A 24,852-nucleotide genomic window follows, 5' to 3' on the forward strand; every position below is an offset into this window, starting at 1 on the left:
CACAGCGATTTTGCGACCGTCCTGCAAGGTGAGCTCTTGTCTTTCCAGCAGCCGGCTCCGGATGTCATTCTTCCTGATGCCAGGCACCAACTGGTTCCGGAGCACAGTTTTCAGATACTTGCCGAAGTTTTAGGTTATCGCAATCCGTCGCAGTGCAACGGACTCATCCGGCGAAGCAGTATCCTTGAAGCTGTTTTTACTAATCTCCAGCGAGTGGGGATTGAAAAACGTCTCCAGGATGTCAACAATTTCTTGATAATGATTTCGTTCGAGGCACGTCCGGTGCGATTTTATCGCAAATCATGTCGTAGCTTTCGGGGCCCATAAGGTGGAGCAGCAAACTTTTCCGCATCTCTTTGTCGTCGATTACGTAAATGGCGAACGCATTTTCATACTCCAATTCTTCCAGGCGGCGCTTTATATTCCGTAATAGATGGGTTTGCTGCAAGGTAAGTATACGGCTGTTAACTAGGAACAAAGCATGCCTAACAATCATATAATATTATGATATCTCTCACACGGGTCGGCCCAAACAGCACAGGTCGGAAACGCGGGCCAAGCCAGGCAGCAAACGCTGATGTTTTCCAACACTCAACCAACGGGTTGCCTAGCGGCGTTGGGAGCCACACTTACAAAACATGAACGGTAGGCGTACCTCGTTGCGTATACCATCCCTGGCTTGCTGTCTTCGCTTCTGTTGACGAATTCCATGTCAAATCGGTCAGTCACCTTGTCAGTCACAGAACTCGACCATCTTCGATTTGGATTAAATTTTGCACATGTTTTTGGTATGGTGAATTTCAAGCATGTGCTAGAATAAGGGCGTGAGTCGCATGATCGATTTCTCTTCATCGATCCTCTCGTCTGTGAATAAAGGTGACAAGATGGAAGTTCGTTAGCATTTAGTCACCTTGGGACGCAAGATTGCATCGCTGCCAAGGGGTCTGCAGTGAAAAAATGCTAAAGAACTTGCATCTTGTCACCTTTATTCACAGAAGAGAGGATCGATGAAGAGAAATCGATCATGCGACTAACGCCCTTATTCTAGCACACGCTTGATTTGATCATTTCGACTCAAGTGTAACTTTTGAAAATCAAGCACGATTTTCATATATTTTGACTCATTCTGGATGGAATTCGTTTGTTTGTATCGCTTCAAGTTTTGACGGGTGCCTTGCTGCAGGATAATCGCCCGCGCTGCGTTCTTCTCGGCCAAACCCGTCTGACACTCCTCGTCGAATCATCCGTTCTTTTGATTCTCTTCCACGAATCCAATCACACCTTTCGCTTCCACTGCGTTGTTAATGGCTGCTCCAGCCAGTCCTCAAGAGGGGCTTTGGTGTAGTCTCCCTCATTCAGCAACGCAGCTTCAAGGCCAAGTGTACCGATACTAGAGACTGGGCTGGAAGTAGGTACTACGTATGGTCATGTTTTTGAAGGCAGCGAAATCAATCAGTCTAAGGCCGTTATCGTTCGTAAGCTGGTGAACGCTGAAGTTCCCCATAATCGGTTTGAATTCCTCCGCCTGGCCTACCTGAGCGATGAGATCACCGATAACGATTTTGGTGTCATGGATTGGGCAAATGTCGTATTCACGTTCCAGCTGCGCGAGGTAAGAATCTTGCGAGAGAGAATTCTTTTTATAAAATGATCTAGACGGTTTCACTGCCTTACTAAAACTAACTTTATTTAACCAACTTGAATGTCACACTTCAATTATTGCCAGAATAACGACTACCGAAAAGCTAAACATTACATATAATTCGCAATTGGATTAGATGGACAAATTGATGTGAAGATTTGCGAAAAAGTTACACGTCTTCTCAGTGAGAATCGAACTCACGACTCCCCGATCTCTATTTGTGGCGCGTTACCACTACGCCATGAGAGGACTCATGAACGCAGAAGTTAACCTGAATTCGATTTCAGCTCAATAATCACGTGGTCCTTTTTTCGCAAAGTGCACCTCTTTCGGAAGAATTAGATGCCCATCCAAACACAACGCTTTCTATACATATCCAATGCCTAGCCCGAAAGCGCATTGTTTTTTAGGTATAGGAATAGCACACTACACTAGCCAGCAACTGCGCTGGTTGAGGTTTCTATTGTGTGGGCTTCCAATGGGTCACGACGTTCTCAAACGACCGGTTACGGAGCATGAGTCCGTTGCTCGATAAATACTTGTTTTTAATTATGAATCGTGGTTTACGGCCAACCACCCTTTTTCGCAAATCTTCACATCAATTTGTCCATCTAATCCAATTGCAAATTATATGTAATGATTGGCTTTTCGGTAGTTGTTAAACTTCCACTCGGCTGGTTAGCCGTAAACCACGATTCATAATTAAAAACAAGTATTGCCAGAATGCCTACGCTGCACCTTGGGTTGCCTGGTGCGAAGTCTGATCCATTGCCGTTGTTACCAATCGATGAACTGATGATGATGCTTAACTTCGCGGCTGTTGCTGTGGGACCCATGTTGCTGACGTCGGTGGAACCATCGTTGGAATTTGGCAAAGATCGGTTGGCGATATCGTTAACTCGCATAGAAAACGTCCTTATCGTCATCGTCACTTGGTAGGTGAGGGCTGTGCACGTTGATTATGCTGATATTGAAGAAACGGCACTTGATCCTCGACTTGCACATTCAGTTGTCGATTGGCCACCACCCAATCACGCACCTCTGCATTTCGCCTATCACGATAAAAGCTGTGTCCAGTATAACCATGCGGACCCTCAATAATTCGGAAGGAATGCGAGTATTTCCCAAGAAATAAGCTGAGAAGCAGATTTGTCTCAGTGGGGGCTTAATACTATGAAGAAGAAAGATAATAAATATAGAAGAAGAAGAAGGTAGCTTCATTAAATTAAAACAGGTAATTCATATTAAAATATTGTGTATATTTTACTTAATTATGTCAAAAACAGAAAAAAGTACACTACATAATATGAAACATGCACTGATCGAAGAGTCGTTAGATACTCTTCTACTTCATCAAAAAGAATACCAAAATGGCAATCAACAGTACCACCACGGCCAGTAGAAAGCCAACCAGCGTCATGTTCAGTTTCCCCTCTCCCTTCTCGTCGACACTCGTCTCGCACTCTTTTGCATCGTGTCGCTCTTCTTCCTTCACCTCGGCCACCACTTCCACCTTGTCGTTCAAGTCCTTGGGCATGACTACCAAATCCAGAGTATCCCGAATCTGCGGAATGGCGGTCTCCTTCACTTCCTCCAGGAACAGGTACTCGCTGAACAGGATCGGGTTCGACTTGGCCTGAATGGGGAAGTAGATTCGGCGGGGCAACTCGTTCAGGACGATCGTGTCCTGGTCGCTTTCGTCCACCGACTGGACCAGAGAATCGCAATGGATTTGCACCCGCGACATCAGCGAACGAATGATGTCCGTTTTGATGAACGACTCCACCTCAGCGTAGGTGTTCTTCGGATGGACAAACACCTTGGAACTGATGATGCCGTCGAACTTGAGGGTTCCGTCGAAGGTTTCGATCTTACGTGTGGAAATGTCGTTGTTTGATGGCTGGAACGGAAGGAGAGATTTTAGAAATTATTGCAGACGAAATATATTGCAATGTGCACATTAGAAGTGCGGCATTGCGAACAAAGTGGCAGAATTCTACTCGACACGAGATGACGAATAAGTGCGGAGAAGGATCCAAAAATAACTGATTGCAGCTTACCAATGGCGTGTAAACGTGCACCAGGAATGGTTCTTCTTTTTTGTCTTGCAGCGCAGATTCCAACAGCAGCTTGCCATCCTTTGGGCCACCGTCAAAAAACACGACGCTTTTGTCCAGTTGGTGCTGCAGAACTTCGACACATGCGGTCAGGTTGCTTTCCGTGTCGTATTGGTCGTCCTTTTTCTTACGCAACGCAAATGTTTCGTCCGTCTCGAAGAATGTGTTCATCACTTGCCAGCTGGTGGCTCGATCCTGGAATTTCCAATCGCAAGGTTTAACGGACAGGTTAGGGGATTTGAGTGCGACGCTCTTGCAACAGTAGAAATTACTACTTGACGAGTAGAAAAAGACTAGTTTTTCTCCGCCATCTAACTCGTCACAGTTCCCATGAAGTGGCACATCCGATTCGAACGTTTTTTGGATGCCTATCAGCATCGTCTTGACCGTCAGCAGCAGGTTTGGGTCCTCGAAGACGTTCTTCGGATTGATGACGAAGATTCCCATAACGTAGAATCCACCTGGCAGCAGCCGGGTTTCGATGAGGGCATGGTGTGCAACAGAACGGCTGTCGATGTCCTGAATATTTTGTACTACCGTTTCAGATTCGTCCTTGATTTTGTTCAAATGAATGACATACTCTTTGCCGGTGTTCGATGGCTAAAAGAGAATGAAAGCAGAGGGTGAATGATCAATGACTACAACTATTTGTCAAAATCGAATTTTTGTGACACTATTCAAGTTTCATGAACAGTACTGGTAGTCTAAGTTGGACGGTTAGTTTCAGATTTATACGGATTTCCTGGGGGGTCCGAAAGTCATTTGAGACATTATTTTATTTATTATAAAATTATTAATTCAGCCATTCCATGAAAAACCGATTTAGTGGGTCACCGAATTCCGTGAAAATTTGCTATTTTGTTTCTAATCCGAAATAAGGAAACACGTGTTTTTGGATTTTTTAGTTAGGGTGACCATTTCCGAAATATATCGGTTTTTAATGGAATAGCTGAATTATTATTTTGAAAGAATCGAATAATACTACTGTTTTTGCAATTGAATTATTAACCATTAGTACATTCCGACTTTTTCAGATCATTTCCCTGAAATCCCGTAAGTACTATTAAATGATCCTATGTTACATACAATTACTTAATATGCATCATATTATACTTCCGGCAAAAAAAAACTTAAAGAAACTTAAACACGAAATAGAATAGGAACAGTCGGATCTGCGGAGCTGGTGAGATAGGCATTTTCATCGATAAGCAATGCATAATCTCGCCGGCAACAGAAGCGACGAATCACATCACAGTGAGATTTGACCGTGAAGTTTGAAGAACACTTCCAGCATGAGGTCGGTGTTGCCGTTGGTAGTGGTAAATCCGTTTGACTCCGAAGTTGCTTGTAAATTTCTCCAAGAGCTCCTTCTGTGATTCCTTTTGGATATTTTTCTAGAAATCGTAAAATAGTTTTCCTAGGAGTTGTTTCAAAAAATCATCAATAAATTACTTTTGATTTTATTCCAAAAGTTTATCCAGGGTCTCCTTCTGGAATTCATGGAATTGCTTCTGGGCATTGGCGTAGCTAGAGTTTTGGGGGCCCGGTGCGGAGGTAGATTTGGGGGCCCCTCAAATAGATGTTTGCAAAATATTCCTTTCATTACCGAACTCAAACGAAACTTCTATTTTATTCGAAAACGTTTTCCATTTGGAAGGAAATTTCGTGATTTAACACTTCAGTCGTCGTGCTGTTGTATTTTGTACAACACTGCTGAAAAAACCTCGCTCTTCGTTCACAACAGCAGTGCGGTAGTTCTGACTGTGGTGAACCGCGCGGCAACTGGAAGGTTAAGGGTTGACAAATTTTCTGCCGATAAAAATCCACCCAAATGAGGGCGTAGCCATAATCACCAATAAATAGTTTTTGTTGCAACGTTTTATGGAATCGAAAAATTTAATTGGAGCAATTGCTTCAGAAGTTTTTATATGTTTAATGGATCTTCTTGAATATTCGTATTCTTGAATAACTTTCTGTATTGTAAGAGGCGAATCAGCTGCGAAAGCTGAAACACCTATATAAAATAGAGACACAAAAAAAAAACTTTACGTATGTTGTACGGTATCTGGTAGTATACTCACGATTATTCCTAGTTAACTTCTTTTTTTTATTTGTGGGTTTCGTGACCGTGCTGTTAGTGTTACCAAGCATTAAGCCGCATCTAGTCAAAGGGTGTGGGTTCGATTCCCTCTTCAGTCCGGGAAACTTTTCATCAGGAATGTATTTCGACTGTACCACTGGGCAAAGCATACCGAATTGCCGAAATTTTTCAACAAATTGGATTTGGATTTTTTAGATACTTCTTATGAAAGAAGTCTTAGAAGAATTCTTGAAAAAACTGGTAGAATTGCTAAGGAGTTTTTGGTGAAATCGCTGCTTTTATTACTTGAAGAATTTTTTGTACTAATGGACGAATCCAAGAAGGTCTCCCTGCAATAAAAATGAAGGACGAATCTAAAAGGATTTCCTATTATCTGAGGAATTACAACTTCCAAGATGAATACCAGAAATAGAGTTTCCAATTTTCCCGGGAATTGACTTCCCGGGAAACGGGAAATAAAATTGTCATTTCCCGGGAATTCCCGGGATCCCGGGAAATTCTTAAAACGTATAAACTGCTTATTTGATGGATTTTTTTTCAAATAATTTATTTTTTATGTATATTATATTTTAGCCCATTGCACTTGTACAATTGTTTTTCTCTTTTTGGGTGAGTAATTTATTTACAGTATTGAACAAAACATTTGCTTTTTCGATTTTCCATACAAAATGGTCAATTTCAGAGTATTGGATCTGAGTCATTTATGTACCGATTTGAATGAAATTTTTACAGTGCTTCAGAAATAACTTGAATTTTAACATACATTTTTGAGTGATTTTTCCAACCACGGGTTTAAAAGCAATAATGGTTTATCTGAAATGATTTTTTTGACGATTTTTTATAATTCATTTAAATAAGCAAATTGAAGAAATACCTTTATATTCAGCAAAGTTGTAGATTTTGACGAGACGAACAATTTTTCTGAATACAGTTTTTTGAAGGGCCATTGGATTTTCAGATAAACAGTTTCGAATTTTCCGACGAAAATTACTCTTTAGCAAAATCGTTATTGATGATGATGATGATGATGATGATTATTTAGCCACCATCAGCGCAAGGATTACCTATGGCTGCAGAATCATACCGGGATGGAATGATCTACCTGATGGTTTGTTGTAGCAGGGCTAGTTAATATCTTTGAAGACCTTTGGAAGACAACACTAAGGCTGTTTTCTCATGACAAAAGGCTGGCGACCCCACGCACTTTCATCCAGTCAACAGTTCAATTAACTCCCTTATGCTACCCCTCCCCAATACCCAATATATAGTAATATATCATATATAGTGTTATTAAAGTATCTTACCTCTTTGTACCCATGTTCGTTGGCTTCGTATTAAGATTCATCATCCGTGGTCAGAAGTATATCATAACAAATCTTACTGTTTGGTTCTTGGCAGTAAGTTAAATCACATTCAATTATTTGTGTACATATGTTACTCTATATTTATTCTTGTATATCGTCTTCTTTTCTAACAATGCTTCCCTGTCATCACATATCTACTCGCTATCTTCTCCATCCGAAATTTCACTATTGCTGTCCTTATAAATTTCTTCTGCTTTCTTTTTAAGTTTTTCTCTATCCGTTGCTAGTTCTTTCCACTTGCTATTTGTCATGTCTCGATATCTTGAAAAATCTTGCTGTAACGTATCTTTCCATGTGAAACTAGGTCTTCCCTCCTTTTTAAAACAGAACTTTAAAAGCAGATTTCAGTGGATGCTTATTTGGCCTCCTGATAATGTGCCCATAGTAATTCAACCTAGCCACTCTAACTCTTCTATTGATAGTTTTTCCGCTCATCTCTTTCAACTCTTTAGCAAAATCGTTATTACTTTTAAACTCGTGATTGGGAAAATCATTGAAATATATATTTCTAAATTTAAGTTATGCCTAATGTCTTGTGAAAATTTGATTTAAATCCATGAATCCATGGTCCATGAATAACTGAGATCTAGCTTACCAAAGTTCACCATTTTGTATGGAAAATCGAAAAAGCTGCAAATAGTCATACAGTCCAATACTGTATGTTTCTCCTAAAGAATGTTGGCTTTGTTTTTTGCTAGGCTTTATAACCAAAAAATTATAAAATTAAGTAAAATTATATCTGGAAGTCATTTTAACCCAATCGTATGAAGTTATAATATTTGCAAACATTTAATACATCTTTTCAACACTAGTATAAAAAACAAACAAATAGAAACCTTGAAAGCTTTATAACCCTACTCAAATCATGAAATAGATTCCTCAAAAGTTTCTTTATATTGTATTACAAACTTGTACTGCCAAGCAATAGGCTGTGAAATAAGCCATGCAAAAATCACCTACAAAATGTCAGTGAAAGGCATCCCAATTTATTCCCTTTTTTTGGTTGATTTACCCAAAATTTTAATTCATAAACACGTCGCATCTCTAGTGAGGACATTGCTGATATGATATGAAAAGTAAATTGTGCGATGTTTTTATTTGAAAATAAATGGTCGATTCTGTATTTAAATAGAGCTTCCCGGGAACTACAGAAATCCCGGGAAAAACGGGAATCCCGGGAAACAGAAAATCATTTCCCGGGAAATGTTCCCGGGATTGAAAACTCTAACCAGAAAAATCTCAAGAGCTATATTTTCTTCTTCTTCATAAATAAAAATGAAATGGTGTTTGTATGTCACGAAATGACTTGAGAACGAGTCAACGGGTTGACGTAAGTTTTTCACTGTTACACTCCACAAGGGATGCGACGTGTTCGTGCGAGGAAAAAGTTCGGGAAAATCTTCGGGATAATCTGGAAAACGGGAGAAGACTAAGGTGTCATTTTGTATGGGAGAGTTCTTGACGTTTTTCAACAGCCTTCTCGATGGCAAGACCTGTTGTTGTGGAAGTGGTCGTGCCTCTATCGTGCTGCATTAAGATAAGCAAAATTGCTAACAAGAAGGGCTATAATATCGCCAAATGTGTATATTTGAACACAAGATCAGGTGTTGCGTCGCAGGTGGTATTGTCCAACTGAAATATTTTGTGCAAATTGATTAAAACGTCCTTAACTATTTGCCTTGATAGCAGAACGATTCCATTTTGGAACAAAGCCCGTTTCGATTTGGCATACAATACAGAATTGTACCCACCATCGCCTGTTGGTGTAGTGCGTTCTAAATTCACGCCGCGCGATTTTGTGTTGTACGTATATACAACACATCGGTACAGTCAATGATGTCTGCGGAGAATGTTATCATCTGTGTAATATGTGATAAGGAGGAACCAGATGTAAACAATGTGCTAGAGTGTTTGCACTGCCATAAGTGCTATCACTACAGATGCAAAAAACTCGTCGGTTCTGCTGCGCGTAAAATGCGTAGCCAACAATTCTATTGCACCGTGGAATGCAACGAAATGGGAATGCGGACACAACATGCTGTAGCGTCCGAAAATGCAGTAATTCAGGAGCTTCGCAATGTCATTAAGGAGGTGCACGCTATGAGAGACGAGGCGGCTGCGAGTCGACGTTTCCTTGAAGATTCCACCAAAGAAGTTGAAAAGAGCCAGGATTTTTTATGTACAAAGTTCGATGAGGTCGTCAGTGAGTTGAAGCAGCTGAAAATAGACTACAGCAAGATGGAAAAAGAAATGTTCAGTGTTAGGGAGGATTATAGTCAGCTGAGCGATGCAGTCGTTACCCTTGAGGCCGAAGTAGATCGTTTCAAGCGAGCGGAGTTGGTGAGGAATGTCATCGTACTGTGAGTTCCTATTACCAGAGAGGATAATGCTTCAGCCATAGTCAACGGAATTGCACGTGTCATGGGGTACGCATTGGATGAGAAGATCATCGAAGCCTACAGACTGAAGGCTTCGAAAACGGATAGGAATTATGCGCCAATCAGAGTGGTTTTTGCGGATAGCAACGTAAAAGAGGAGTTTTTTGATAAGAAGAAGATCTTCGGTCAGATGAAGGTATCAGCTCTTGGAGGTAGCTTTGCTGCTCTTACTGGGAAGATTACGCTCCGCGACGAAATGACATCGTACGGGCTGGCCATGCTGCGAGAAGTTAGGGCAATGCAGGAGCAGCTGAAAGCGAAGTATGTTTGGCCAGGAAGAGACGGAGTTATCTTGATGAAGCGAACAGATACATCGAAGGTGGAATACATTAGAAATCGAATGGATATCAGAGCTCTGGAATGCAGTACGTCCAAACGCGCACGAGGATTATCTGTATCGCCGGAAGGACCACCGGCAAAACGATAAATTTGTTGTTTTATTATTTATTTGAATCAAGATAAACTAAATTTAAAAATGGAATCGATTAATCATTATTATGATACTGTAGAAGATTGTATAAACAATAAAGCTGAATTAATAAAAAATAACGTCTCTCTCCGAATTTTTCAATGGAATATACGAGGAATGAATTCAATGCCTAAATTTGATCTGGTGAAGCAGTTTTTGGACAAATATCAGGATAGAATTGATGTCATTGCGCTAGGCGAAACATGGTTGAAAGAGGGTTGTACTGAACTGTTTGGGGTGCATGGATACAAAAGCATTTTTTCATGTAGACAGGAGTCCCATGGAGGTCTAGCGTTGTACGTTAGAGAAGATTTTGTAGTAAATGTGATCACTAATGAGCATGATGATGGATTCCATTGCATTCATGCAGAAATTGCATCAGCAAGTAATCGATTCAATATTATCTGCGTATATCGTCCACCAAATTTCAGTAACACCGATTTTCAAATCAAAATTGAGTCTAAACTCAGTAGCATTTCTAATCAGAAAAACGTGTTCTTGATAGGAGATACTAACGTTCCCGTGAATCTGTCACAGAACAACGTTGTCAGAGAGTATAGGAGGATTCTACAATCGTATAACCTATCTGTCACCAACACATCAGTGACACGTGCAGCAAGTGGAAATATTCTCGATCATTTGGTGTGCAGCGTAGATCAGATGGGATCGATAATCAACGAAACAATATATTCAGAAATGAGCGACCATTCGATGATACTAACAACCCTAACATCTTCTTCCATGAAAGGGATGCAAACGCTGACGAAACGAATAATCAACCACACTCAACTGAACGAAAGGCTTTCTTCTGCGCTGATGGATATTCCCATGAATTTGTCTGCCAATGAGAAACTCTTAACGGTGATCGAAAAATTCCACGAAATTCAAGCGTCAGCAACAAAGGAAGTAATCATTCAGGTCAAAATTAAGCAACAATGCCCTTGGATGACCTTTGATGCATGGAAAATGATGAGGATTAAGGATCATATACTCAAATCAAGTAGACGCCACCCAAACGACCAACACCTGCAAAACCTTCTTAAGCACGCATCGAAAAGGCTTCAACAAATTAAGGAACGATGTAAACGTGACTACTATCATCGATTACTCTTGCACTCGTCTAATAAAAAATCATGGCAAATGATGAATGAAATGCTAGGACGCAAGACCAATGTTAATCGCGCTGTATTATTGAGGATCGATGGCAAAGACGTAACCGATGGCTTCCAAGTAAGCAATACTTTTAATGATTTTTTCTGTCGAGTTGGAGAGGATCTAGCTAATGATATAGACAGCGATAAAAATATCTGGAAATTCCGGACCTTACCAATGCAGTCATCCTCCATTCATCTTCGACAAGCTACAGTATCAGAAGTAATTCTACTCATTAAAGAACTCGATTGCAACAAGTCTCCGGGACCTGACAACATATCTGCTGAAACTATAAAAACCCACCACATTTCGTTTGCCAAGATTTTGACGGAAGTATTCAACGAGATTATAGAAACAGGAGAATTTCCGGAATGCTTGAAAATTGCTCGTGTGGTGCCGATCTACAAGTCTGGAGATTCTGCGAATACCAACAACTATCGTCCCATATCAGTGCTGTCAATCATGAGCAAGTTGCTGGAGCAAATGCTCGCGTCAAGGCTTTCAGACTTTCTTTTTGGGAATAACCTTATATACGAAAGACAATATGGCTTCAGAACAGGCTGTAGTACTTTAACCGCCACGTGTGAAATGGTAGACGAAATATACAGTTCTCTTGATAAGCGTAAGTTCTCTGGAGCATTATTCCTGGACCTAAAAAAGGCATTCGACACTATAAACCATGTTCTTCTGCTTCGTAAGCTCGAATGTTACGGCATACGAGGAAAAGCGCTGCTGTTGTTGGAAAATTATCTGGGTAATCGACAACAATTTGTTACCGTCAACGGTGAAAGAAGCTGCCTACGCAATATATCGATTGGTGTCCCACAAGGTAGTAACCTTGGGCCACTATTGTTCCTTGTATTTATCAACGACCTATCACGCCTTAAACTTCATGGAAGAATGCAGTTCTTTGCTGATGATACGGTACTTCTGTATAGTGCCACAGAAGCCGCTAATATAGCGCGGCTTATTCAAACAGATCTGCAGTGTCTACAAGATTATTTCACATCGAACGTCCTTTCGTTAAACCTACAAAAAACTACCTACATGATATTCCACTCGACTAGACGAATACCTCAAGAATTACCTACAGTTCGAATCGGTACGGTCGAAATTCGTAACGTGGACAGCTTCCAATACTTGGGTCTCACCTTGGATAGCGTTATGAGTTGGGAGAAGCACATCGACAATCTGAAGAACAAACTTGCAGCATTGTGTGGAACGTTCCGAAGGCTATCTTCATTCATTCCATTGAGATGGATGCTACAACTGTATTATTCAATGGTACATTCAAGACTTCAGTACCTAGTTTGCATTTGGGGAAAAGCTAGTGCATCTAGACTACGTGAGCTCCAGGTGTTACAAAACCGTTGTTTAAAAGTCATCTACAAGAAACCCCATTTGTTCCCAACACATCAGTTGTACAACGATCAGAACAGTTCATTGCTTCCAATTCGCGGACTTCAAATGCTTCAAACTTTAATTCACATGCATAATATTATCACTAACGCCAACACACACCACAACGTGCAAATAATCCGGAATACTTCGGCAAGATCATCCAGATATCATGGCAACATTCGTCTAGCCCGGCCCAATAGCGAAATGGGCAAAAAGAGATTTAGCTATCTCGGTAGTAAATCTTACAACGAGCTACCCTCTTCGATCAAGAACCTTTCATCTCCTTATTTGTTCAAGAAAAAACTGAAGCAATATTTAAAGCTCCATATAACCCGCTACATAATTTGAAAATATGGTTGCTAAATCTCAAACCGTTTCTTGTCTGCCTTTTTTTTTCGTTTCCGCTCCTCCGCCACCCTCAACGCCACCCGCCACCACCCAGCACAACCCGCCACCGCCAGCCACCGCCGCCCAACGCCACATCAAAGCACCACATCGCCAACAAATAATCCCACTTGTTAAATAATTTTAAGTTAGTTACCACTCCACAATTATTGTGAAAACTTAAAATCCCACCTCCTTCAAAGAGTGCACACTCACTGGAGGTGAATATGTAAATCTTTCTGTTATTGGAATTGTGAAATTGAAAAGATGAGGAGGTTTTATGCCTGTTGGAGGAAGGATAATTATGGAGAATATTCTACTCCAGCGGGCTTTTCCCTGCTCCGGTAAAAAATAAAAATAAATAAATAATTAAATTAAAAAAAAAAAAAAAAAAAAAAAAAAAAAAAAAAAAAAAAAAAAAAAAAAAAAAAAGACAAAGTTTGCCGGGACCACTAGCTTAAAATATTATCAACGTAGGAGGGTAGATGAAAAAGGCGTTGTAGCTGCTTTTCTAGACTGAAAGCGCGGAAAACCGTTGACAATACTGGTGAATTACAGTCGAGAGCAACCCACGTAATATATTTGAAACATGTAAAGTAATTCGTGGAAAAATCTCTGGAGTTATTGGTAAAGGAATACTTGAGAAAACCACGGGATTTCTTGGTCAAGGGTTTGCCAAGAAATCCCTTCAGTGATTTTCAGGAGAAAATGCTCAGAGGTCTCCTCAGTGGAATTCATAGTCGAAAGCTTGATAAATTCCTAGAACGATTCCTGTAGCTATTCTTAAAAATCCATGAAAAACTCAGGTAGAAATTTTTGAATCCATGTGACAATTTCTCTAAAAATCCCTTATCTATATAAGAACGCCACATAGATTTTTACTAAATTACAAAAAAAAATCCTGGTGGTGATACTCTAAATATTATTCACAGTTTCCAAATGAAACTGCTGAATAAAGTTCCCTGGATTTGCTGCTAATGTTAGAATCTAATCAAGTTAGAATTTCTGCAAAAGTTCTCGAAAGAAATCTAAAACGAATTCTTGGATATATAGTCTCGTTTTTCAACAAAATCTTGGATGAATCTCTGGATACGTTTGATAAAAAATGTTGGGCCGTCCATAAATGACGTAGCATTTTTTTAGTTTACGATTTTGTGACGAGCTATGTATGGGGGAGAGGGGTATCAAAAATATGCCAAAAATGGTACGTCATTTATGGACGTTCCCTTGGTAAAATCCACGGCTCAATTTCATATGAATTACCACGAGATTTTTTTTAAGAAATATACTATTTAATTATTTGAAGTCACCCAAAAATAATTTTAGATGATTTTTTAGTAGGTAATATTAAATGATTTGAAAAGTAATACCTGTAGGAATTTCGATTTAAATGAAAACATAAAATAAAAGATCGTAAAATTTACTATTGTGTATATTATTTGTTTGTACCCTAAATATTTCTCTTCGCCTTGAGCCTTCCAGGTGGTCTCGCACATAAAAAAAAACAATATTTGCATCATTCTGCAAATTAGATGAAAAATCATAATCTTGAGCTTACTCATTCTACAAAATTCATGATTATGATTATATCTCAAATGTTGTAATCTAACAAAAATGTACACCTTCGTCCAGAAAACCAGAAATCGCATAACAGTTTACGAACAAAGTCGTTTATTTACACAAATTTAATCACACCCGCACTACATGGTAAATGTAGTAGTAAATCGTTTGATCAATGAGTTTTCTCGCATAAAATATTATTTTATGAGTTCATATGTACCTTTCTTTCCGTCTCGTGTACTCGTAGAAAGTATGTCGGATCAATCCGTAGCAGCTGTCAAATCAATGTTGTTATCATAAATGAAGTCGCATAAGAGTACAGAATAATTCGCAATAAAATTTACACACTCGCATTGCATGTTATTTTTCATCATATAAAATATGCACGTATATCGCCTTCCCTTAACTTTTGTACGCATAAGGCCTTTTTGCAACATCTTATATGTGAAACTTTGCGTATATAAGCATCGCAAAACGCAAAAGGTGATTTCGTTTTGCGTAAATTCTGGTTGTCTGGGTGGTCTTTATCCCACGTATATACTATTGAGAAGGTCTCTGTATCATTTCAAATGGCAATAAGAATGGTTCAGATAGTAAGGAAATGTGTACAAGTAAAAATTCACCATTGCTTCAGATTTTTGGACGCCTACAAATTGGGTTGATTTGATTAGAAATCAGGATTCATGAGGTATTATATAAATATAAATATTTATGAATTCAACATCAATTCTCAATCATCAACATCTTCAAAATAGGTATCTGAGCCTACTTAAGTATCTACATCAGGGCCACGTTTTGCAATTAGCATGCTCAGTTCTCTTATGCGTGCAATCGATTGAACAACAAATAGAACAATAACTTACAAAACAAATATTTGCGAAAGCCCCAGAAATGCGGGGGCCCAAAGCCACAGTTCATTCGGGGCCCTCGGCTCACCGAGTCTCACTCTAAACCTAGGGATAATCAAGGGGCCCCTGTACATCGCTTTTTGTGGGCTTCGTGGCCATGCGGTTAGCGGCGTCAATCGTTTAGGCGTAATATGCCACGAAGCGTGGGTTAGATTCCCGCTCCAGTCGGTTCGTCTAACGGAAAATTCATCACTGGGCTACTGGGTGTTCTGTGTTGTCCTTTGCCTAATGTTCGTGATTGTTCAGTCTGAGCAGCCTTTGGTTGAAGACGGTGTAAATTGTCTTTTTTTAAAGTCTCTTCCAAAACATATGCTTGCCATACTCATTTGCTTTTCGGGATCTATCAAATTGTCAATTTTCTACAAGCATGTCGATCTTATAATGCTATGAGATATCGGCACTGCGATTCTGGGGCCCCTAGAAGCTCAGAACTTCAGAGTTCCTACTGTAAATCCTCCGGGACTTGCTTCTGGGTTTCATAAGAAGTTGCTTCTGCAATTCCTCAAGAGTTGTTTCTGGAAATTATCAAGGAATTGCTTGTACAACCTTTCACGAGTAATTTTTCCGAGACTTGTTTTGTAATTCCTTCACGAGTTCCAATTGGAGTGACGCCAGGAGTTGGAATACCTAAAGAATTAGTTTTCGAAAAATTTCAGCAAGTTGCTTCTGGAATTTGTTCCAGAGTGCTCTTGCATTTCCTTAATAAATAGTCCTTCAATTTCTCCAGAACTTTCTTCTGGAGTATATTTTTCTCGAATTATATCCGGAAATTCCTACAAGTGCTGCTTCTTTGATTCCTTAAATAGTTCCTCTTAGAGTCCCATAGACAATTGCTTCCAAATGTCCTTCAGACGGTCTTCTCACGAAGTTGTATTGATAATATTTTACATAGTTGTTCTTGGAGTCCCATCAAAAGTGTCTCCTGAAATTCCTTTAAGGCGTCCTTGGGTATTTCTTGGGAAGTTTCTTCTGAAACTCCTTCAAGAGTTTCTTCTGGAGTTGTTCTAGAAATGCGTCCTCAAATTTCTCCAAGAGCTGCTTCTAAAATTCTTTAAAAATTGCTTCTGAATTTTTTATGAATCTCTTGTAATTGTTCCAGAAGTTATATCTGAAATTATTTTATGAAGTCGTTCTGGAACTTTTCAGGACGTTTTTCTTTATGAAATTCCCTTATTCCTTCCTTCCTTATTTCCTGATGCTGGAATTTCTCAAGAAGATGCTTCTGGAATTCTTTCAAAAGCTTTTATGGCAATTTCTCAAGAAGATGCTTCTGGAATTCTTTCAGAGACTTTTCACTTGAACTCCTCAGGGAGTTGCATGTAAAATTCCTTAATGTGTCGCTTCTGGAAATACTGAATGAATTGCTTCTGATGTTTTTCATGAGCTCTGGAATTCAACCGGGAGTAACATCCATTTCTTACATTTATTAGCTTCTGGAATTTGTCACGGAGATGCTTTAATAATTCCTTCAAAAGTTGCTTCTGGAAACTCCTCCAAGAATTGCTTCTGGAATTCATCATGTAATTCTTCCGGATGTTTCTTCTGGAATTCTCCAAAAAGTTGCTTCTGGAATGCCTTCAATTAAATCTTATAAAATTCTGCCGCAAATTGCTTTTGATATAATCTTATGATTCAAGAATCCATCATTCAATCCTCAACAATCTCAAAAAAATTTTTTTTTGTTCGGATTTCAAAGAAAAATACTTATCAATATATTTCACCGCATTACAGATAGCAAGGTTTTGGAATTCTCCACGAAGTAGCTCTGGAAATTCATTACGGAGTTGCTTCTGGAAGTCTTCTGGGACGTGCAACTAGAATTTTTTTTAGGAGTTCCTCCTTGCATTTCACTGGGAGTTACCCCTGAAGTTTTTTTTCAGGAATTCTTTCAAGAATTTCTTCTGTAATTCTTTCAAAAGTTTCTCCAGTAATTCTGTCCGGGGTTGCCTTTTAAATTTCTGCAAGAGTTGCTTCTGGAACTCCTTTGGGAGTTTTTATGGAATTCTTCGGGAAATTGATTTTCGAACTTCTTCAAGAAATCTCCGGGTATCTTTTGTCTTATGAGTTCTTCTGTGATTCTTTCAGCAGTTAGTTCTGAAATTCTTTCAAAAGTTCTTCCTAAAATTCTTTCAGACGTTTGTTCCACGATATCAACGGTCATTAGGGGTATTCACTTAACAGCGTAAAACACTGCGTAAGTCATGCTTAAATGATTAACTAAATATTTCATGACTTTGTGGAAAACTGCAAATGAAACATTTCGGAGTGTCAAATTCAACGGCTTATCAATCCAAGAACGCTTTGATAATCTGACAAATGTCAATAATTTGTTTTCTTAGACCAGATACAGAAAAGCCGGATGCAAGACGAATTGGCACTAGGAACCTGAACTTTAAGTTGCAAAACGGTTGCAAATTCACAGGCCAATGAGAGCTTTATTTCGATCTGGAACTATGTGCCCTGGTGGAGAACTGAATACCTCGAGTTATTTTACTATAGGTTCAGCGACTTCGGAAACGTGGAATTTGTTCTGAATATTTTTATTCATTAACATCTCAGGTTCATCTTAGGGGAAAAGTTTGGTTTTTTACTTCACACAATTGGGTGAAGACAAACAATAAACTGACTTCAGTGGTTTGAAACCGTTTTAGAATTGAATGCAAAGTTGAACATTTCTTACTGGGCTATCTTTCCATTGCATGATTCGGAATCATCTGCAGGTGACCTGGTGAAATCAGTTTTATATGAAACCTCCAAACATCAAATATGGGTTTCTGTAAGTAAAATGCTGATGCGCTAATATACATTTGCCTCAGTTGAATGATTAACATCCATTAATAATATCAATACGTTATTAAATTGCCAAATTCAGCCTCAATAATCCCGAAAATTCTTCAAAATTTCGACCTGAAAAAACAGATTTTGGCACAAATTATTGATGTTTACAGCGCGATGCAGTGGCTAGAGCTGTGGACAACAACTGTCACATTTGACATTCCACCGCATCAAATTAGGAATATTTCATTTGAATAGTTTCAAAGCTGAAGTTACGCAAAATTGGAGATTACGCTACTTTAAGTGAATACCCTTATTGAGATAAAGTTTTACGTGTTGGCTAATAAATAATAGGGGTATTCACTTAAAGTAGCGTAAACTGAGATATTGGTGATGAAACATTTCAAATGAAATATTCCTTTTCTGACTTCCAGGCGATGAAAATGAGAAGTTGATCATCTAGTCACCCAATAAAAACAAGCTTGTCAAATGTTTGTTTATTTCAATTACGAACTTTTATTCCATTCGCTTCAGCCAAGGTTTCGACCCTTCGGCTGTTTTCTTCACGGTACCCGGAATTCTTTCCAGGTCGTCAACGAAGATCGTCAAATTGTACTGATAGTACCGTTTTGATTCATATTACGAACAGCTTTTAATTCCGGACACTCTTCTTTGTATGGGAAACATTTCACACGAAATGTTTCAATTTTTGCCGTTCAAAAGTTCGCACTTTCGAAGCTTATTTTAATAAACATTTTTCATAAATATCTTTGAAAATTTACAATGCCCAACTGCCTTAGACGTCTGTTTAGTGGTTAAGCGATATCAATTGATCATTTGAATTCTCTATTTATGATTTTCATGAGCTGTCCGGAATTGTATTCAAAGTGTCCGGAAATCAAGGCAAAAGTAAGGAAGCGTCCGGAATAAGAATCATGGGAAGTCTACACATTTTCATTTATTTAAAATTATTCATGTTGCGGAATCAAAATCTTCACCCACCATTCGAAATCTAAGGGGTTTATAGGCTCGATGACGCGGAGGAATCATACAAACTGATTTATTTTATATGCTTTTCGATGGGTAACACTTCACTGATGCCTTAAGAGCCAGTTCGCGAGAGCCGCAACCCCTTCTTGTATCGATGTTCTCCGATCAGGCTGAAATTTTCAGGGATTGTTCTTCTATATAAAAGAAGATGTTTTGCAAAATTTTAGATTTTTATATTAGGGGGAAGTGGGACAAAATGACCCCCAATGATTTCATGTCACTAAACATGCAAAATCACAAAAACTGATATAACTATAGTAAAAGTGCATGGATTGTGTTGAAATTTGGCATTATTACTCTACGTTATATGAACTTTAAGATTGGCATGGTATTTGGATTTTAAAAGTACTTCAAATCGAGAAAAATGAGTTTTTCATAAAAAATTTTAGTGATTTTCAAATCGATTTTATTCTTACCAACCGAACTAGGTCAAAAATCTAAATATGACGTTTTGTAGGGCAACTCATGGGCTTTCATTTAAGGTGAGAAGAAACAACGCTTACTGCTGACCGAAAACATTGGTGCAATACCTTATACTTATCCACATAATCACTTTTGCAAGGAAATGACATTTCTTTCTGATATGGCAACGGCAACACGGTATGATATAATCGGAGGCCTTCACATGCTGCTCATACCGTCCGGATTTTTTTTTACTTTTTTCATATTTAGTTTTTTGACCTAGTTCGGTTGACAAAATATAAGTCGATTTAAAAAATAAAAAAAAATATTAAAATAACAGTTTTTTTTCGATTTGAAACATTTTTTTAATCTAAATATCATGTTAATTTTGAAGTTCATGTAACGTAAAGTAAACATGCCAAATTTCATACAAATGCCTGCATTTTTACTAGCGCTTTAGCAGTTTAATTCATTTTGTATATTTGTTTTCATATTAAATTATTAGTGGTTATTTTGTACCACTTCCCCCTAATATAAAAATCTGAAATTTTGCGAAATAACTTCTTTTATATAGGAAAACAACTCCTGTAAATTTTAGTTCGACCGAAGAACATCAATACAACCTCTCTATGCAAGGGGGTTGCGGTACTCGCAAAATAGCTCAAGTTCAAACACAACCCCAAAAAAATTTTTTTTCGAAAATTTTTGAAACGGCAAATTTGGATTACACCTCAAATGAAAGCCCATGAGTTGCCCTTCAAGACGTCATATTTAGATTTTTGACCTAGTTCGGTTGGTAAGAAAAAAATCGATTTGAAAATCACTAAAATTTTTATGAAAAACTCATTTTTCTCGATTTGAAGTACTTTTAAAATCAAAATACCATGCCAATCTAAAAAATCCGTGCACTTTTACTATAGTTATATCAGTTTTTGTGATTTTGCATGTTTAGTGACATGAAATCATTGGGGGTCATTTGGTCCCACTTCCCCCTAATATAAAAATCTAAAATTTTGCAATACATCTTCTTTTATATAGAAGAACAATCCCTGAAAATTTCAGCCTGATCGGAGAACATTAATACAACTTCCCTTGGAAAGGGGGTTGCGGTTTTCGCGAACTGGCTCTTAAGTGTCCGTAATATGAATCAAAACGGTACAAGAACTCCTCATTCAGCTTACGTATTATCGTCAAAATGGTACGACTGCGTTAAAAGAATTTCCACAATCATACAAGTTTTCATAATCGGAAAACAACGCAATCCTCTACCCTCAAATATTTAATTGCAGAGCACCTCTTTCGATGACAAATAATGGGAGTCGATGCGCGTTGCGTTCAGTTTGGATAAGAATGTATAGACTGTTCGTTGATTATATAAGACAATTTCTGATTTTTTTCACAAATCCCTCCCCACATGATAGGATTTCTGTATGAAAATGAAAAGTTATTTGCATGGCACGCAAGGAATCTCATATTCCCCCTCCCTCCATAATCTCTAACGTAATAAAGGAACAACTCCAATAATGCTTAGGCGCAGACACAATTTTACGCTATAAAGTGGTTCATTTGTCGGCCGTTTGTCAATAAAACCATTGGAGGTTTGCCTGCACCACATAGACTTTTCCCCAGCCATTTTGTAGAAAATACTCTACCAAATCTTTGGAAAATCCTATTCACATCAACGTTTTCCAATTGTTTTTTATGCTTTGCCTTACTGGGTTTCGAAACATGTTGTTTGTTTGTAAATATCGTGTTCCATGGCAATTGCTTGTATGAGCGTCGCAGTCTTGGATTGGTTGACGGTTGAATCTCAATGGCTTGAAATATTTCCTACGCCGTTTACGCAATTTTGTGAAACATTTGAGATAATCAGTTAATAACGATATACGCAGGGATTTACGCTGTTGAGTGAATACCCCTAATAACATATTCTTATTATTCCCAGCAGTTCCGGAAGTTTTTTTATTTTCATCTGTAATATCTGGAATAATTCCAGATGGAACTCCTGGAAAAATCCTAGAGCTGAATCTGGATTTCCTTTCTGGTGTCCAGGAGTATTTCCTGAAATTCCTCGAGGAGTTATATTTAGAGTCCATCTCGTAATTGAATCGAGTAAACCTCCAGGTGTTCCAACTTGTAGTTCTCTGGAAGTTCCATTCAAAATTTTTTTAGGTTGTCCCTCGATTGAACTTATTTTTGAACTTAACTGAATTCGAATATAAATTTAAGAATCGCTTCAGAAAATCATTTACGAATAACTGTAGAGATTCGTGCTTACTTTCAAAGATTCAACAGGTTTAGTTTTCTCCTTTCATTCTATCGCTGGAATTCCCAGACTTATACAAATAGTAGGTCGGTTCAAAATTCAATGTCCAATCATCCATATCTTCCTTACCATCCTTACGATAAAAAAGTGTGCAGTAAAATTTTCAGCTTTTTAGTTGATGATTTAAAGGTGGCCCAAAGACGTTGTAGGTTGATATGTAAAATACTATGGAGAAATTTTGAAATATGTTTTATACACATTAGTATTGTAATGTAAGTACAAGCATATCATCTCATGGTGAAAATTCATTTTCAACTCATAATAAAGAAAGTTGCGAAATATTTTACATTTTAGCCTTCTATGAAATAACAATTTACAATCGTTGAACACCAGAGGGCATGGTTTTCTAAAGCGCTTGACCTCGAACTCTTTGAAAGTCTTGCTTCTGCTGTTTGTAAATTAGAGCGGGGTGCAAATTAAAAAGTGTTAAATTAAATGTGGTCAATTCAACGGGGGTGCCCGGTACTCAATATGCGTCATATTATATTCCCGGCGAAAAATCTTGAAGAGTGATGTGTCGCTTAAGGATTTGGAATCATCGGATTGATTCTTTTTCCAGAGTTCCAAAATCAGCCTTAGGATACTCCGGAAGTACTTGTAGATGGCCCAATGTTTCATGCAAATATTCATTGTATTATACTTCTGTTTTAAAATCTTGAAGATTGATGTATCACAAGATACGATTTGGGCTGATCAAATTTTGGTCTCTAAAAATGTCCCCATAATGAGCTGGAAATGTCGGAATATACTAATTGTTCACTGCCGTGAATCGCAAGTCAGTCCCATCTGTAAAAAGTAGGCATTGAGAAAATGGGCTGTGAATTTTCCAAACTCGTTTTCCATACGAATATTCTAAAAATTCCAGTGGATTTGAATATGTTCAAATCTCAATGAAAATTTCACAATTTACTGTTCATTACATCTGTTCGAAAAAAAAATATAAAGATGATCAAAACACGATTCATTTTTGTGTTACACTGTGCGGAGGTCTGTAGTGAGACTGATATGCGGTTACTTTTCATTATGGGACAATTTAACTTGCTATTATTTTCTAATTTTTTCCGAACAAATCATATTATCTCATTTAGCATTGAGAGATACGGTAAAATCTGAACTCAACTCAATTTTGACGAAAATGCAGATGGGACTGACTTCACGGCAATTTAGTTGTAAACACTGTTGCTTTGTTTGATCCGTGAAAAATGGTAATGGTAATGTCTCAATCGACCTCAAGACCCCTCGGAACGTCAGTATATATCCGGAACCGACCGCTCAACTGGAGTTCCCAGTACAGGTCACAAAACTAGAATAGTGTTGTGGTGTTGTTTCAAAATTATATTGAAATCGACTAAAAATTATGGAAATTAGAGCCTAAAGATCAATAAAATGTGTTTGTTAAAATAGGTCGTGGAAACAAAGATTGTTCATAATCATTAATCATGAATAATTTTATGATTAATAATAACTGCTCTGTAATGAAAGAACAGTCGCCCCACAATTATGGATTGCACACAGATGTGGATCAGAGTTAGATTAAGCAAATATTTCATAAAAAAAATAATAAATATATTTATTAAATCTATACAGAATCGCAATCAATTATAACACGCTTAGGCATATTGTTTTCTGTCCATACGAAATGAAATGTTAACCATATTTCTAGAAGCGCTGATTAATAACTGTGGGGCATCGAAAACCATACCACAGTTATGAATCAAAGATCATTCTGAAAGAAACACTAAATCGTGTGCTTTTACTAACACAACATTCGTTTACCTCTTTAAAAAAAATCTGCTATACTTTTCTGATTCACAATATGAGTCGTTTGAACCATAATAAGAATCCTTCTCTCTCACTGATCCACATCTGTTGGATGGACAACGTTTGAAATTTCTATAGAAATCGACACATTTTCGTAAACAATCGCGAATTTTGAGGCGTATTCCCGTAGACAATCATATTCTGCAGTGTCAGGGAGGTAATTTTGTTTAGTACAGCGTCACCGTGATTTAAATTTGAAAAATAACCCTTAGTTGATCCATAAATGTGGGGTGCCCGTACATTTGCCCTGATGATTGAAATTTTGGATTACTCATTAACGCTCTGTAACGAAAATATATTAGAAATTTTTCAGTGAGATGAATAGCACATACCTGACCAATCAGCAGACCCACGCAGTAACCCTGCTTTTTGGAAAGACTCTTGAGGTACTCCTCAAGATAAGCTTCACAAATAATCGAACGTCCCATTATTTTGCTGCTGGAGTTATCCCTAAGAAACCAATATCGGCCGTACCGTAGCTATACTGCAAAACAAATCACACACTCGCTCTCTCTCCGAATGGGATAGGATTAGGGAAGATGATCCGTTATCGTCAGGACTACCCGTACATTTCCACTCCAAGATAAACCGAGTCCCAAACTATCAGCAACGATTCGAAATGCGGATTTATTTACTATTTACGTGTCACTTTGTTGGTCACTTCTTCGCGGTTTGTATTCACTTTTTCTACGCTTCACCACCGAATGACAGAGCAGCTGCCAAATTTTAATGTTTACGTTTGCAGCAACGGCGGACAAGCTGCGCTCCATGCGGCTGGTTGAGTAAACTGCTCTATCAAAGCACTGAAGCTTTTGATGGTGGAGACATCTAGCGGGCGGAATGAGTAAACTTTAGAGCTTCTTGTCGACAGGGATTGAAATGCTTGAGAACGGAACAAAACGAATATTGACTGTTTAACGATAAACTTGCGACAATCGACGC

General features: G+C 38.3%; 1 protein-coding gene across 1 annotated transcript; it reads right to left on the reverse strand.

Moving 5' to 3' along the window:
- Positions 1-2,880: 2,880 nt before the first annotated feature.
- LOC5571810 (protein odr-4 homolog) lies at positions 2,881-24,624 on the reverse strand. Its single transcript, XM_001659892.2, has 3 exons — positions 24,243-24,624; positions 3,703-4,359; positions 2,881-3,542 (listed from the first exon to the last, which is right to left on the reverse strand). Exons 1-3 carry the CDS (start codon positions 24,336-24,338, stop codon positions 2,988-2,990), a joined length of 1,308 nt encoding a protein of 435 aa, XP_001659942.1. The 5' UTR covers positions 24,339-24,624; the 3' UTR covers positions 2,881-2,987.
- Positions 24,625-24,852: the final 228 nt, after the last annotated feature.

The sequence above is a fragment of the Aedes aegypti genome, chromosome 2 (assembly GCF_002204515.2).
Source record: "Aedes aegypti strain LVP_AGWG chromosome 2, AaegL5.0 Primary Assembly, whole genome shotgun sequence".
Classification (NCBI taxonomy): Eukaryota; Metazoa; Arthropoda; class Insecta; order Diptera; family Culicidae; genus Aedes; species Aedes aegypti.